A 17,892-nucleotide genomic window follows, 5' to 3' on the forward strand; every position below is an offset into this window, starting at 1 on the left:
CTTCCTTATTCTCTGCACTACCCTCACACCCTATTTCTTATAAATGTACCTTGATTTGTCAGAGGTAAAGGGTTATAAACTGAGACCTATAGACATTGTGGATAGAATGTTTCACTAGGTTAGGAGAATAGCGTTTATCAGCTGAGATCATCAAGATAAATAAAACAGAATAGACTATAAAATGCAGTCTCAGGAAGTAATTTTCCAAGGTCCTTTCATGGAAATTCAAGAGATTCATGAGACATCTCTTGAGGGTCCTTGAAGTAAATTTTAAACATGCTTAATCCATGTTTGTTCCATTACTTCCAGTCTCCACTCTAATACTGAATCAGGGATTATGATTCAGAGCCTTTGAGGAAATAAAAAGTGTTTCATAATTTAAAAATTTTTTTTAAAGATCTGTAGCAAAGAACGTAGCTACATTGTTTCTTATCAGACAGTAAACTTTAAGTTGATTGAATCATCTAGAAAATTACATGAAAAGCTAAAGTACTTGAAAGAAAATATTTTTATCTGCTCTCTCCCAAATGTTTGTAACTTTTTTTTTTGTATTTTTGATTTGTTAGGTTGTAATAAACAATGCAGCAGGGAACTTTATCTCTCTTTCTGAACGTCTCTCTCCTAATGCGTGGAAAACCATAACTGATATAGTTCTGAATGGTACTGCCTTTGTCACCCTGGAAATTGGAAAGGAGCTGATTAAAGCAGGGAAAGGTATTTTTAATCACTACTAAACATTTTTACTATTCTAATAGAATGAGTAACATAATTCTTAAGATGTGCATATACTCTGTTTACGCAAATGAATTTGCTGTCTCATTAGTCCTGTCATTCAGGAATGTGAGTCCCAACCCAATCATTCTTGCCCAATTTAAATGACTCTTGTCTGTGTTCCCCAAAAAATTTTCTACAAGGGTTCCACCAAAGATTTGGGAGGCCTTCTTCATTTTTTCCCAACATCATGAGTGTACCATCGTAACACTTTGGTTGTTTGTCTATCATTCCTTTGTTCTACCAAGTGATCAAGACTATCTTTTCTTCTTGTCATATAACAATCTTTCCTCTATGATTTGTATTTTTAAATTTTTTTTAAAGCTTTATAGTTCTTGAGAGTTTCTTTTTTAAGTGTTTCTTTTTTTTTTTCTTTTCTTTCTTTCTTTTTTTTTTTTTGCTGAAGCAGTTGGGGTTAAGTGACTTGCCTAAGGTCACACAGCTAGGAAATGTCTGGGGCCAGATTTGAATTTGAGTGGATTACTTCAACAAAAGGGTATAGTCTTAAAAAATGTTCAAGAAAATATTTAGATATATTCATGATACAAAGATATGAAAGGTTATTAGGTGATTTTGTTATTATTGATGTTGGTGGGGAGGACATTCCTTACCTTTTAAGATCAAGATTATGAATATTAATTCCCTTTTCCTTCATATTCTCTCTTTCTCTTTTCTTCTCTCTCTCCCCTCCCTTTTTGTCTCCCCTTTTTTTCTTTACTCCTTTGCTCCCTCCTTCTCTCCTGCTTCTTTCCCTTCCTTTTTCTCTCCATTTGTATTCTTCTTCCCTCTCTCACTTTCTTAAATATTCCTCCTTTGCCTTACCGCCCTCACTTTCTTCATTGTTTTATTTCAGCCTCTCGTCTCCCTTCTTCTTCCTCCCTCCCTTCTTTCTCTGTTTCTTTTCTTTCTTTTCTCCTCCTCGCCTTGCTTCCTTTCCTCCCTTCCTCCCTCTCTCTATCCCTTCATTCTTTCCTTCCTTCATTGGCAAAAAGCCAAATAATCTTGATATTCATGTATAATCAAAGTCTCATTTCTTTTTGGACACAGGATCTTATATTTTATAAAAACATTCATTCATTGTCCTGATTTATAGTCTAACTGTATTTGTGCTTCAATGTTTTATTTCATCCTTCAGTTATCATGGTGAAATTTACACTGGTTTTGCATTCTTATAGTCTCCTTGTGCCTATCTCTTCTTACAAATCATATTCAGCTATATTCTTTAAAAATAGCTCTTTGCATCACCATCAAAGATATAATATTGAGCTGAATTATTGGGTTGTCATCTTTTTATTTTTGTCTTATTCTGGATCTTCAGATTATTTGACATTTAAATGAAAACATGTCATTGACCTATCGGTGTCTTTAAAATTAAGCTTTATAGTTTAATGTTTTAATAAAAAAAGACTCAGTTTCCTTTTTTGTCTCATATCACTAATATTAAGAATACTAGAAAGTATGACCTCTTGCTTGATTGTAAAGGTTTTCTGTTAGAATTTGGTAGCTGTTAATTTGGTGCATTGTCAAACTAGCTTGAATTGTTCTTCTCATTTTCTGCTACTAATTTATTTCTCAAAGATGAACTCTGTCTATATGTCATTTCATTTTATGAACAATTTCATTATTTTATTTGAGCATATTATACAATTTACTTTTTTCAGTTTATTTTATTTTTCCCAATTACATGTAAAAACAAATTTTAGCATTTGTTTAAAAAATGTTTGAATTCTAAATTCTTTCCCTTCCTCCACAACTTCAAAAAGCAAACAATACAATAATAGATTATATACATGTAGTCATACAAAACATATTTCCTTATTTGTCATTTTGTTAAAGAAAACACAGACCAAATAAAAAACTCAAGGAAAAAAGTATGCTTTGATCTGCATTCAGATTCTGGAGATTTGGAGACAGATAGCATTTTTCATCTTAAGTCAGAATTGTCCTGGATCATGATATTACTGACAATAGCTAAGTCATGTCAATTGATCATCATACAGTATTGTTGTTTCTCTGTACAATGTTCTGTTTCTGCTTATATTATAATGCATCATTTCATGTAAGCCTTTCTAGGATTTTTACAGTGCACCCTGCTTGTTATTTCTTATAACACAATAGTATTCCATCACAATCATATTTTTTCAGCCATTCCCCCAATTGATGGATAGCCTTTCAGTTTCTAATTCTTTGCCACCATAAAAAGTGTTGGAATCCTTACAAAATGTTGTCATTAGAGTTGATAGAGACAATAATTATCTAATTTAGCATGGTTCAGTATGATTGATCTGATCTTACAAGGAGATGTTATGGGCCAGAACTTGAAATAAGGTACTAAGTGGAACAATGCTTGTGTTCACACCTTTAGAGAGCTCATATAAGCAAGAAGCTCTTAGGGCCACAGAGCACTCTGGGAGGAAGCCCATAAGCCCACTCTTGGAGGCAAAGTCAGATTCATTCAACTTTCACCTTGGTGCTGGCTGGAGACATTCAGAGTTGAGCTCGAGGCAAAAGACTAGCAATGAGAGCTCTCGGAACCAAGGAAAGCTGAGGCCTCTAAGAAAGCTACTCAGGCACAAGGAAGAAGAAAATAAACGTTTGGATTTTATCAGCTGTCTGCATTTGGAGTGATTATTACTTTGAACTGAAACTAAGGCTGCCTCCAGAAAACCTCCCCAAGAAACCTGTTCTCGGAGAGAACCTTCATATATTATAAAAAAGAAGAGAACACCACATTTTGGCATCCAAACGTGGGGCAAAATCCTGATTCCAGTGGAGAAACCTCTGATCCTGATCCAGTGGAAAAGTCTCCTCAACCCAGAAATTAGGGTGAGTACAACAAAAAAATTTTGTTAAAAGAGTTAAAGTAGAATTTCAGCTAAGATGGGACAGATGTTTAGAAAACAGCCTTCTGTTTCTGTTCAAGGAAAATATTTAGAGAGCATTGTCAAGGTTATGGAAAGCCAAGGTTTGATTATAATTTTGGAGCAGATCACTGAACTTTTAGAAACTGTAAGTAAAGCACATATGTCCTTGGTTCTGTACAGAAAAAGAATTGGATCTAGAGGAGTGGAAGTTAGTAAGAGAGGATCTTTGTCAATTCTATAATAAAAATGGACCTGACTCAATTTCCAAAGACATACTTAATACATATAATTTAATACAACTGGCTTTAGGTGTTAAAATAAGGAAAAAGAAGAAAGAGCAGGAGGGGGAGGTGCCAACTAAACTAGATGAAAAGGAGGAAGAATCAGATAAGAATGGAGTTAAGTACAATTTGGAGTGTGATACTTAACAGCAGGAGAAATTAAATCATTCCTCATCTCATGACCCTCCCCTCTCAATTAACTCTTCATGAGTGGAGGGAAAAGGAAGAGGGGGAGAGGCAGTAATGCAATCAGAACCACCTATTAAGGAGCCTGTGACAAGATTAGAAAAAGCATTGATTAAGGCAAAAAATGAAGGAGAAGATATATCTGATTTTATAAATGTATATCCTGTGATTGAAGAGCTTAACTCTTCAGGTCAAAAAGGGAGAAGATACACTTCTTTTAATTTGGAAAAAATTTAAGATTTGAAAAAGGGATGCACTCTTTATGGGGCTACATCCTCTTATGTTAAAATGTTACTAGATAATTTGTCTTATGAAATCTTGACCCCGAATGATTGGAAATCTGTAGCTAGAATATGTTTAGAACCTGGACAAAATTTGTGGTGGCTTTCAGAGTTTCAGAAATTATGTAGGATGCAAGCCCAATGCAACAGGCAAACAGGAGCTAATGTACAAATAGCTTTTGACCAACTAGCTGGTGAAGGTCAGTATGGAAAGAATTCGGAACAGATTTATTATCCCATACCAGTATATGAGCAAATTTCTAAGGCTGCAATAAAAGCTTGGGTTTTCCTCCCAGGACAAAAAGATCGAGGGGAAGCCTTCACAAAAATAGAGCAAGGTCCCAATGAACCTTTTGCAGATTTTATGGGACGTTTGCAAACAGCTGTAACAAGAACCATTGGAGATAATGCAGCTATAGAAATAATGACCAGACATCTGGCTAAGGAAAATGCCAATGAGGTTTGCGAAAGGATTATATGGGGATTAGACAAAGATGCTCCTTTAGAGGAGATCATAAGACGCTGTGCCACAGTGGGCACAAATGCTTGTTATGCCCAAACTATGATGAATATGGTAAGATAGGATCCTTCTTGGCAAAGGAATTCTAGAGAAACTCATTGATGTTTTCAGTGTGGAAAAGTTCGACATTTGAGAGCCCAATGTAGATACAGAGCCCAATGTAGATATAGTGAGAGGACAAGGTGAGAGAATAAAACCCCAAACCCCATGTCCAAAATGCAAAGGAGGCTTTCACTGGGCCTCTGAATGTAAATTGACGCAGGGAAATGAGAGGTAGAGCCCACCTCCAAGGTATCAGTCAAAAGACAGATGAGGCAGGATGGCAGCTGAGGTTATACCCAGAGACTCTTTAGAAGTTCAGGACTCTGATATGATCAATCAGCCTAAAAGTAATAACATGGCACAAAGAGATTACATGATCAATTAGCAGAAAAGCAATGAGATAGCATCAAGGGATTACAGTTGGAGAGAATACAGGCTTTTTAACCCAACAGGACAGTGTCCAGTGCAAACAGCTCCAATATAATTGCCAGATGATGATGAGAAATCCCCAAAGTGGTAAATAGAAGGGAATTAGATAGGTTAACTGCCTAGGAGAGAGGGTTTGCTTGTATTTTTACAGACAGAGAAGGAAACAGGTGGAGAAGGAATCAGATGGGTGCCAACGAGCTGTATTCGCCTTGTCCATCAGAGAGAAACAGAAAAAGAGAAAAACCTCAAAACAAAGGAGAAGATTTAAGAAACATCTGATACTGAAAGAACATAGCTGACAATGAGACTGTTAAAAGAACTTTAAATCTTCAGCTTTCAGTTCTTGAAAACCAGCAGGAATCATTGGATTCCTTGAGATGAAAAATTGTTGATGAGACTATTGCAGGATTTCAAAAGCTTACAGGAAATATTGGATTCCTGTACTAATGGACAATGGATTTCTTTTGGACTATTTCTAGGACTTATGGACTTGTACAAATTCTCACGTTGATTCATGTTACTTGTTACATTACTACTAGCCTGTGTTATATTGCTATGTGCTTATGTAATTATGTGTAATGCCTCCAATATTGATGGATTTATGTATACCTGTTTCAAGTGAGCCCCTTCAGAAACCCGCTAATCTGATTTGATTTCCCATTTCCTTTGGTGTTTTCATCTCCCTTCCTGAGATGTTAGGGAGGGCATGACCACCTTCTTTTTATGGTGTTTTCACTTCTTTTTTGAGCAGTCAGGGAAGGCGTGATCATCTTTTTTGGGGGTTCTCACCTCCTTGAGAAGTCAAGAAGGTCATGACCACCTATGTTCTAAATCAAAAGAAAGGGGGAGATGTTGGAATCCTTACAAAGTGTTAACTCATTAGAGTTGATAGAGTCAGTACCAGAGTTAAATCTAGAATCGATCTGTTTTAGTGCTTCTTCCCTCTTTCCTAAAGCACTACTTATATTACTGTATAAAGGGAAAAAAATATAAGTACTAATTATACTTATATTTCTTTCCCTTTATACAGCAATTGGTTTCAAAGACAAAAACTCTTATTATTGAAAAAATCAGTATGTTTTCAGTATAATGCTGAAGCATAAATGCCTTGCAATCTATATAGAATTTTGCATCATTGAAGCCTATTTATTCTGAAAAAGCATATTTGTTTGCAGAGAAGTTGTTAATATCAAGTTAGCAATGAATCTTTCTTTGAAAATTTTACCATAACATTTAAATATACCAATCAGAATAAAAAATGTAACATAGTTCCAGTTTGTGTATGTTGTTATCATTCTGTATCACCTCATATGTCTTCACATATTTTTCTTTTTCTTTTTAAATTCTAATTTCTAACAACCAAGATAAACTGTCAAGTAGCTGAAAATAAAGCAAATAAGAGAAACAAGAACTAAAACTAAACAAAATGATAACAAAAAGCGATTATTGTTATAATTGTATATTTACTAATTATTAAAAGAAACACAACGCTGTATCAACTTATATGAAAATTTCATTTAGTCTAAAGCTTGGGATTGATAAATAGATTGAGGCATGTTCTTACAAGGATAAGGATTATCTATTTTTAATGGATGCTTTTTGTTTTCACAATGCAACTCCTTTGAATATCTTCTCTCCTCTCCATCCCATACCATCAAATCATTTCCTGTACTATATATATTAACACAGAGAAAAAAAATGGCTCAGAAAACAAAGTAACTAACTATTAGCCCCTTCATCTGCTATGGTTGACAGTATATGCAAAATTTCATAATTGTAGTTTCTCATCTCTGCAGGAGAGGAAGGAAAGTATTTTTCCTTAACTCTTTTCCAAGTCAAACTTGATTTTTATTATTACATAGTGTTCTGGTTCATCATTTTTTGTTCTTTCCATTTACATTGTTATACATAGGTTTCCATGGTTCTACTTACTATGGTTAGAATTAATGAAAAGGAATGATAAAGCATGCATTAAGACCTTATTGTGTGTAAAGTACTGAGGATAACACAGAAAATTAAGATGATCTTTCCTCTCAAAGGGTTTTGGTGGAAAACCCTTTCCATTGCTTTCCATTTATTTTTTAGTCTCTTGGGTTCTGAAGGATTTTGTAGTTTTATACATGCTCCATAGCTTAAGGAAACAAGCCTATTACTGATTGATTGAGGCATGTTTTTACAAGGCTAAAGTATCAGGGAATACAATTTTATCACATAATATTTTTAAAGATCATTTATTATTATTGTAAAAGTACAATTTTATTTAATTTTCAGGTTTGAATTCTCTCCTTCTCATCTCTCTTCACAACTGCCCCCTTTGAAAAAAAACGAAAAAAAAAACCCTGAATCAAATACATAAGATCAAGCAAAACAAATTCCTTTATTGACCACATCCAAAAAAGAAAAACATACACATAAACATCAAATTGCTCAGTGTCAATCATTTTTCTATGTGGAAGTAGATAATGCATTTCATCATGGTCTTCTGGAACTTGGTTGGCTATTGTATTGATCAGAGTTCCTGAATCTGTCAAAGTTGGTTATGTTTACAATATTGTTACTGTATAAATCATTCTCCTGGTTCTGTTCAATTCATTTTCATCGGTATATATATGTCTTCTCAGGTTTCTCTGATAACATCTCTTTCATCAGTTCTTATAGCACAATAGTATCCTATTACATTCATTGAACAGAACTTGCTCAGACACCTAAAAGGTGGACCATATTTTAGGTCTGAGGCTGTGTTTGTATCTGCCTTTTGGCTTTTTGGCTTTTATTCCCCATATTTCTTTATAATATTCATATTTATCATTTCTTTTGAAACTACTTCCATGTTTAACCATTTCTCAGCTACTGGAAAACTAGGTTTTCATAAATTTTTTTGCTACTAAGAAAATGATGCTATGAATATTGCTTATCGACATAAGCCTTTTGTTTTTGTTGATCACATCTTCAAGTTCAATTCCTATTAGCAGTACACTATGTCTGTGTTAGTTAGACACTAGAACCTTATCAAAGATATTTGATAAAAGTATATATATTTTTCTTAACTAGCTTAACAATGTGCAAAATGACTATATGTTTCATTGAGTTTATTTTTCATGGGGCGACCTAAAATAATTTTTTCACCATTCATTTATTCCTCAATTCATTTTTATAGTTTTCAATTGTATAACAGAAAGTAGAAGCTAGGTGGCTCAGTAGATAGAGCACAGGCCTTGTATGAGGAAGAGTCATCTTTCTGAATTCATCTACTTAGACACTTACTAGCTGTGTGACTCTGAGCTAGTGATTTAACCATTTGCCTCAGTTTTTTTTTTTTTTTTTTTAATAAAATGCATTGGAGAAGAAAATGGCAAACTTCTTCAGTGTCTTTGCTAAGAAAACCCCAAATGGGGACATGAAGAATCAGACACATTTGAGCAACAATAATAACAAGTAGGTGTTAGGGAGAAAAAAAGCTAGATTTGGAATCAGAGGATTGGGTTTTGAGACATGACTCTTCTATTCAAAGTAGTCTAATTACTATACTTCCTTGGCCCCTAGTTTATTCACTTATAAAATGAGGAGCTTGGAGTAGATTGCTTCTAGGGTCCCTATGAGCTCTAAACCTATGGTCTTATTGCCTATTCGTTCTTATACTACAAGAGTCCGCAATTAAAATTAGTTTAGATTTCTGAGGTCGTTATTACCATGGTTTCATCTTATTCATTGAGAACAAAAAAGTAATGGTTGGGGAGTAGAGTGGCTGGTATCAAGACGCCAAAGGCTAATGCAGAGGCCAAGAGCAGACATCTGAGTCAGGATGCCAGACAAGTTGAGTAAAATTACCAAAATAAATAGTTCAGAACACAGCCAGAGTCAGAATAAAGAGATACCAAGTGACCCAGCTTAAATCGGTAAAGCTGATTTATGCTCTGGAGCACTAAACCAGAATTAAGCAATTGACCAGCCTCAGACTCTCCAGTAACAGAGATTCCATATATGTAATACCCAGCCTGGTCATGTTTCAATTTTGAACATATCTTCCTAGGGCCTCTTGCACCACAAAAGTTTCCCCGCATTGGGCTTTGTTTTGCTTTGCAAAACGAAGCCTTGTACTGTGAATTCTTTTGAGTGTGAGTTGGACTAGATTACCACTTACTCATTCTAGCTTTGAAATTATCACACTGTCACAGTGACATAACTTTGACTCTTTTTTTTCAGCCATTGAAACCCTTTTGGATCTTAGTTTTGTCATTTCTCCAAGCTTTTTATTATCTGCAAATTAGATAAGCAGTATACCTTCCATGCCTTCACCCAAGCTTTACTGGACAAATCTCTTAAACTTTCTCTACTTTTGTTCCTTCATCTACAAAGTAGGAGTGATAATGTTAATCCTTTTACTTACCACATAAGGTTGCCACAAATAAAAATCTGTGATGGATGTGAAAGTACTTGGCAAAGCCAAAAAATTACTTTAAAAATACAGTTTTATTATTAATATTATCATTATGCATCCACGTAGGCATTTAATTGCCTAGATAATCTGGAGGATTGACTTACTGTCTACAATGACAAGAACATATTTGAAGGCTTTATATTGGGGAACAGGAGAGAAGAGCTCAAAGAATTGAGAGCTAGGGGAAAGGAAAGAAACAAAAAAAAATCAGTGAAATAGAAAAAATTTAGAGACATTATTCCTTAAATGTAGAAAAAAGAAATTTAAAATATTCCATAATAAGAATTGTCAGTGAAAGGAACATTAACAGATCCCTGAGGAGTGAAAAGTACATTGGATTTGGGCTTGAAGAACAAATGCTTTTGAGGGTGATCTTGAGGACATCACCTAAGTTTTGGGTACCTCTGTTTACTTATCTACAAAATTAATATGTTAGACTTAATGCCCCATCAGTATGAAAGAAGGATTTGGGAAGGAGAGAAAGACTACAATCCACTCACTGATCTCATTGAGGAAGGAAGATGAGTAGACTTGAAATTCAGTAGAAAAAAGACTTGTTTGGTGGTGAATATGGATTAAGTGAACCTCAAAAAAGGAGAGGTTATTGAGTCATGGTAGTAGAGGGGGAACCTGGAGGTGGTAATGGGGAGCAAGGAATATTCCCCTAACTCCCCATTGAGGTGGGGGAATGAACGAATGTATAATCAGTGTTAAAATGAGTGGCCTTTGAGGCAGTGTCATCAAAAGGGAGCCAAAAGATGAAAGAATGAGAAAGGAAAAGATTTATATTTTGTCTGCAATTGCTTATGGTCTTAAGATATACATTCTTCTCAACTATGTGTGAAATCATATAAACACTTTGATGACTTTAGACATGATCTTTTGTGCTTTTTGGAAATTGTGCAAAGTATAAAACATGAAAAAAAGAAGCGATACAATAATAAAAATAAAATTAAAACACAGGGAAAAAGTAGAGATAGTGATGGGTGTTGGACTCAGTAATCATTCTTATGAAGGTACTTGGATCTTCACTTGCCTTAGCTATAGTAGATTTAATCAAGGGAGGCAGACTTTAATGGTGATTATATTCTTTCCAGCAACTACTAGTAGTCTTTTTAAGCTCTTGCATTACATCTAGATATAATTAGATAGAAGAGACATGACCATAGTATCTTGGATCTCTATGAAGGAAAGAAACAAGCATTAAGCACTTACTATGTGCCAGGCATTGTGCTAAGTCCTTTATAAATTCCATCTTATTCCTTCCAACAACCTTGGGAGTAGGTGTTATTATTATCCTCATTTTACAATTGAGGAAACTGAGGCAGACAGAAGTTAAGTCACTTGCCCAGGATCACACAGATAGTAAGTGTCTGAGGCCAGAACTTTCTGAATCTAAGCCCAGTGTTCTATCCAATGAGCAACCTGTGTGTCTAGGGACAGAAGTCTATATTTTTTGGAGTATATGTAGCATCTAACATAACATAGGATCTTTATGATATAATGTTCACAAAAACAGTGCATAGGAATCCTCTGATGATGATTTAGACATTATAGTGCTTTATTTGTAGAGTACATATTAGTAAGTCAGAGAAGGCATTGTAATATAATGTAAAGAACATTGAAATTAAGGTCTTAAATTAACAATATTAGAGCTAGAAATATCCTTAAAAAGTCATATGGTTCCATTTTTATCTTACAGATGAGGAAATTGAGACCCAGAGATGAAATGATTGTCTAAGGTTATACAGGGATTGAGTGAATGAGATAGGACTAAAGTCACCGCTTTTTTATTTTAATACTTTTCTGCTCCATAGCTGCATGCATTATCTAAATTTGCAAGTTGTTTAACCCTTGTAAGCCACATATTCCTCCTTGTAAAAGAGGGCTAATAGAATTTTAGACTCCTCACCCCATTGGATTCCTTCAGGCAATGTAAACCTTAAAGGTTTGGGACACCTCTACAGGATTGTTGTGAGGATAAAATGAGATAATAATGTAAAGTGCTTAGCACAGTGCCTGGCACTTTAGTAAGTGTTCTATAAATGTTATTAGCTATTGTTATTTTAAGCTATTACAGCTTGAATAAACTTTTTAAAAAAGTTTTATAAAACAGGACTGAGACTTTTGGGACACCCTATATAAACAAAAGCAAAATATATTTTACTAACCCAGTCTGAGGGGAGTGAATAAAAGTATGAAATTTATATTCCTCGGCATCTATAGAGCACTTTTTTTTTGCTTTTATATTATAACATTAGTTTGCATTTTAAATGATTATATTATTAAAGTATGCTTGGCTCAGATTGATTAAATTTGAATTTGTCTATATTAGGCTCATATCCTTGATTTAACTTGATTACCCATTAAGACCAGCCTCTATAGGGATTCCAGTAAAATTCCTGAAGCTATAGATATAGTACTTGAATTTGTGAATTCAAACTTGGCCTTAGATACTTAACTAGATTTATGACCTTATATTAAGTCATTTATATTAAGCTAAATTAAGCTATATTTAAGCTAAATGGCTTGTGTATCCCTTGTGTGATCCCTTTTATATGCAACTTGCTTTTCTATTTAAGTATGTTAAATTTAACTTATAGTTTTCTTTCTCTTGCTTGTCTGTGCCTCTTTTAGCTTTTTTTTGTTTTCTCACTTCCATTTTTTTTTAAAAAGATAACTCCATCATCCTATTTTCTTTCTTTCTCCTACCCTATCCCTATTCTCCTCTACATTCTCCCACTTCCTCCCTGCTTTGAAAAAGAAAAAAGAAAAATTAAACTCTCATAACAGATATTTATAGTCAATCAAAACAAATCCCTAAACTGGTTGTGTCTGAAGATGTTTACTTTATTCTATATCTTGAGGCAATTATTTGTTGGACAAGAGATGGATAGTGTGCTTTATTATCAGTCCTTAGCAATTATAGTTGGTCATTGCCTTGCTCAGTTCTCAAATATTTTTTTTTTGAAAGAGACATTGAAAAGAGACATAAATTGAAAAGAGACATAAATATAAGATAATCTTATTTATATTTATTCTGAATTTGACAAAAATTAAATAAAATGAGCATTTCCATATATATGTATGTATATGTATATATGTGTGTGTATATATATATATATATATCTATATAGTAGAACATAAGATTGTGCATGACATTGCAGATCCCTTTTATATGCAACTTGCTTTTCTATTTAAGTATGTTAAATTTAACTTATAGTTTTCTTTCTCTTGCTTGTCTGTGCCTCTTTTAGCTTTTTTTTGTTTTCTCACTTCCATTTTTTTTTAAAAAGATAACTCCATCATCCTATTTTCTTTCTTTCTCCTACCCTATCCCTATTCTCCTCTACATTCTCCCACTTCCTCCCTGCTTTGAAAAAGAAAAAAGAAAAATTAAACTCTCATAACAGATATTTATAGTCAATCAAAACAAATCCCTAAACTGGTTGTGTCTGAAGATGTTTACTTTATTCTATATCTTGAGGCAATTATTTGTTGGACAAGAGATGGATAGTGTGCTTTATTATCAGTCCTTAGCAATTATAGTTGGTCATTGCCTTGCTCAGTTCTCAAATATTTTTTTTTTTTATAACTTGTCAATCAATGTATAAATTGTTCTGTTGGTTCTACTCAGTTTTTTCTGAATCAGTTCATAGAAATTTTCTCAGGATTCTCCAAATCTATTTCTTTAATAATAATAATAATATTCCATTGCATTTATAAATCATGGTTTCTGTATCTATTCCTCAGTAGACAGGTATCCTTTTGATTTCCAATTCTTTGTTACTACAAAAAGAGCTGTTATAAATATTTTTTGTACATGAGTCATTTTCCTCTTGTTTTGATATCTTTGAACATATGATCCTAGTTAGGGATGCTACTGTTCAGAAAGTATGCACAGTTTGGGACTCTTGGGGGGAAATGGAGTGACAATAGAGTGACAAAATTCAGGTATAAACCAGTATTTCACACAAAATTTTAAATTGCTTTCCAGAACAGGTTGACTAGGTCATAGACACAGCAAAATTCTCCTTGTTGTATCTGTTTTCTTGCAGTCCTTCCAACAATTATAATTCACCTTTAAAAAAAATTGACTTTGCTAATCTGTTTAGCGTGAGATAGAACCTCTGGGTTATCTTAATTTTCATTTCTCTAATTATTAATGATTTGGAGACTTTTTATGTTATTGTTGATAGTTTGAATTTCTTTTTTTTAATGGTTCTTATTTTTAAAATTTTGAATCTGTTCTATAACATATCTTGAATAGAAGACCTTTATCAGAGACACTTGCTGTAAATCCTCCCCCCTACCTTGGCTAGTTTTTAACTACACTGGTTTTGTTTATGCAAAACCTTTTTAATTTATATAATCATAATTGTTCATTTTATCTTCTGTGAACTTCTTTAACTCTTGTTTGTTTGTTCATGAACTCTTCCCCTTATCCATAAATATAAAAAGTAATTTCTTCCTTGTTTTTCCAATTTGTTTTTGATGTCACCCTTTAAGTCAAATATTCATTTGAAGCTTTTCTTAGCATATTATGTGAGATGTCAGTTTATACTTAATTTCTTTCAAAATGTTATTAAATCTTCCCTGAATTAAAAAAAAATAACACTGATTCTTAGTAGCTGGGATCTTTGGTTTTATTTAATATTTAACTGTATCATTTGCTTCTGAAACTTGAGTTTCCTAATCTATTCCATGTCAACTTCATTATTTGATAGAATTATTTTGTTGTTTCAGTTGATTTATGATTTATTTAAATTTCCATGTTCTTGTTTTTTCTTGTCCTGTTTACTTAAATATCTTATATTTTCAAATATATTCATCCATAGAATTTATTCTTGTTGGCAAAATAATTTCAAATAATTTTTTTGTGTTTCTTCATTTTTTGTGTGCATTGCTCTTTTTATTTTTAATGCTAATAATTTGGTTCTCTTTTTAAAAAATCAGTTAATGCTTGATATTTAATTTTAAGAAATGTTACTTATGATTGTATTTTGTATATAAATTCAGTATTTTTATTTTTAATTTTGTTCATCACTTTCAGAAATTTTCAGAGTTTCTATGCTGATATTTTGTTATTGTTTTTCAGATAGTTTTAAAAATTTCATGCCTAATTTATTGATTTGTTTTTTTCCCTCTATTTGTCTGATGAAAGTACTTACAGATACAAACTTTCTCCTAAGGACTACTTTGACAGTATCCTTAAAGTTTTGGTATGTTGTCACACTATTATTGTTTTTTTTGATCAAATTCTATGTTAATTCTTATGTTTGCCTTAATTTTCTCATTCAGAAAATGGGGATAATAAGTTCACCTATCTTCTAGGGTTGTGAAAATCAAATGAGATAATAATTGTAAAGTTCTATTGTAGGTGTTATGTAAATGGTAGCTATTATTATTTTGTGGCTTATTCTTTACTCCCATCAGTTCTTTAGGAATTTTAATGCTTTATTCAAAATGTCTGTGATTGAATATAATTTTCCATGTAAAGATATTATATTAATATTATTTATGTTAATATTCTGTTTTTATTTTTTTGTGAGATTTTTATGCCCTAAAACATGCTCAGTAGTCAATTTTTGTAGTTTCATGTACTTCTGAGATACACACACACACACATACACACATGTGTGTATATATGGATGATATATGCAAGTATGTTATACACACATACATACACATACACAAGTCACCAGACGTCTATCATATCTAACTTTCTAAAATTTCATTTGGAAAAAATTTATTTTTTTTCTTCTTTATTTTTTGTTAGATTTGTTTATGTCTAAGAGGGGATACATTAAATCTTAAAGTATTAAGAGTTTTACTATTTCTTCCCTATAAATTAAAAAAAATTTTCTTCAGGTAATTAGATTCAATGGCATTTGATGTGTGTATATATGAAGAATTTGTTTAATTCATTATTTGTGATTCCATTAAGCATTGTGTAGTTTACTTATTTCTTTTAATAAAACTTAATTTTACTATTGCCTCATCTTATATCATAATAGCTACTACTTTCTTTTTTGTGCTCACCTAAATGAAAGGTTTTTCTCTAGCTCATTATTTTAACTATATTAATCTTTTTATTTTATGTCTTATAAACAACTTAAGTATTAGCTTTTGTTTTCTGATCCATTCTGCTATTATCTTCCATTTTATGGATGAGTTTGTCCCATTTACACTCACGTTATGATTGTTATTAATTGTGTATTTACCTTTGTATGATTATGCTAAGACTATACTTTCTTAGCTCTCAGTCTCTTTATTAAGATACAAGTGATGAAAGAGGAGACATGCTCAGGACCACTGATCTATATTAATATTATTTCCTCTTCTGTATCCCCTCTTATCTTTCTCTCACCCACATCAGTTTCTTACTCGTTCTTTCTTTTTTAACACCTCTTCATAATCCATATTCCAAGGTTGGAGTTTTTTTGTTTATGATCAGTCCTTTCTTGAATTTATCCTTATTCTCATTTTCTACATAGTCTTTCCTAGTTCTTTTGTTTCCCTTTTCAGCTGATTCTACAACAAATATCTTTATGTATGTGTGTGTGTTCTGCCTTCACCCCTTATTATGTATGTTGATTATGGGAGGTAGCAGGGCCTATCTCCTTTTCTTCCCTGATTTATTATTTTTACCCTTCCTTTTATTTCTTAAGATCACCAAAATACAATTCAATTTCCCAGATCTTCTGTTTTATTTAACTCCTTTTTTTGGATCCTTGATGACATTTGGTCCTGGTAGGACATTTATTTTTTCTCCCTTTATTCCTTTATTTCACCCTTGTGATAATTTCTTCCAATTGCTCAAATATAGTTACCTTTTTTTATATTTTTTGTTTTCATTTTTGTATTTCTAGTCAACTCTGGTCTTTTCATTTGAAATGATTAGAAATCCTCTTATTTCATTAAAGGTCCATTCCCTTCCATTAGGATCAGATTTAATTTTGCCAGTTAAAATTGATTTCAGATGTTTAACTTTTGCTTTTTAGAATATTATCTTACAAGCTTTAGCTGCCAAACCTCATGTGATAATGATTGCAGCTCTTTGGTCCTTGAACTCTTTCTTTCTGATAGCTTATATTAATTTTTTCTTTGTTTTGGAAGCTCTGGATTTTGTCTTTTAACTTGTTTAGGTGTTTATTTTAAAGTTTCTTTCAAGAATTGGTAAATTCTTTCTACATTCACTTTGCTGCCCCTCTAATTTCTGCCCCCTGAGTTTTGTCTTCTACAGCCCACCTTCTTAAACTGTGGGTTGCAACCTCATATAGAGTCTTGTAACTGAATGTGAGGGTTGTCAAGTTATGAATTATTATCAGTAAATTTTTTTATTTGTATACCTATATGTTATGTAAAAATTTCTTGGGTGAAAAGGGGTTGCAAAGTGGCAAAAATTTTAAGAAGCCCTCTTCTGCAGGAAGCCTTTCCTAATTCCTATTACTTCTAGCATTTTCCTCTTGTGGATTATTTATCTCGTATATCATTTGTTTTTGCATAATTTTTTTTCATGTCTTTCCCATTAGATTGTGAGGTGTTTTTTTTTTTTAGGATAAGAACTGTCTTTTGTCTTCTTTTAGCCCCAGCACTTAGCACAGTGCCAGATATATAGAAGGTGCTGAATAAATGCTTATTGACTGAGTGGTTCTGTTAGATCAAGGCAATTTTTATTGATGATTTCTTGAGATGTGATTTCTAGGCTTTTTTTTTTTAGGTCATTATTTTTGCCTCAGTTTCACAACTACAGGCCCTAACCCTATTCCCATATTGAAAGGTTTCTGTCTCTGGCTATCTTGGACTGGAAGATACCTAATATTATTGCTTCTTGGCTTTTCCATGGTTTGTTGCTCTTTCTCAGTCTTTGCTGAAAGTTGTGAAAAAGAGCTAGGTTCTTCTCATTCTACCATATTTTCTGGTCTCATTAGAAATAGCTTTATTAATAATCAGCTTTATTGTCTTATACATTTTCAGGGGCTGCATTCCTGGCTATCACAACTATCTATGCTAAGAGTGGATCAGCATTTGTAGTGCCAAGTGCTTCTGCCAAAGCAGGTGTGGAAATAATGAGCCT

At 32.9% G+C, this 17,892-nt stretch overlaps 1 protein-coding gene across 3 annotated transcripts in view; it reads left to right on the plus strand.

The window, feature by feature from the left end:
- The window catches only part of DECR1 (2,4-dienoyl-CoA reductase 1), a 60,524-nt gene that overhangs the window by 32,696 nt on the left and 9,936 nt on the right, over window positions 1-17,892 (plus strand). For all 3 annotated transcript variants that reach the window (XM_031946959.1, XM_003770309.4, XM_031946960.1), the window contains 2 exons: window positions 567-714; window positions 17,793-17,892. In XM_031946959.1, coding sequence (XP_031802819.1) covers window positions 567-714; window positions 17,793-17,892 — 248 coding nt within the window. The remainder of the gene's footprint in view (window positions 1-566; window positions 715-17,792) is intronic.

The sequence above is a fragment of the Sarcophilus harrisii genome, chromosome 1 (genome assembly GCF_902635505.1).
Source record: "Sarcophilus harrisii chromosome 1, mSarHar1.11, whole genome shotgun sequence".
In the NCBI taxonomy this organism is placed as follows: Eukaryota; Metazoa; Chordata; class Mammalia; order Dasyuromorphia; family Dasyuridae; genus Sarcophilus; species Sarcophilus harrisii.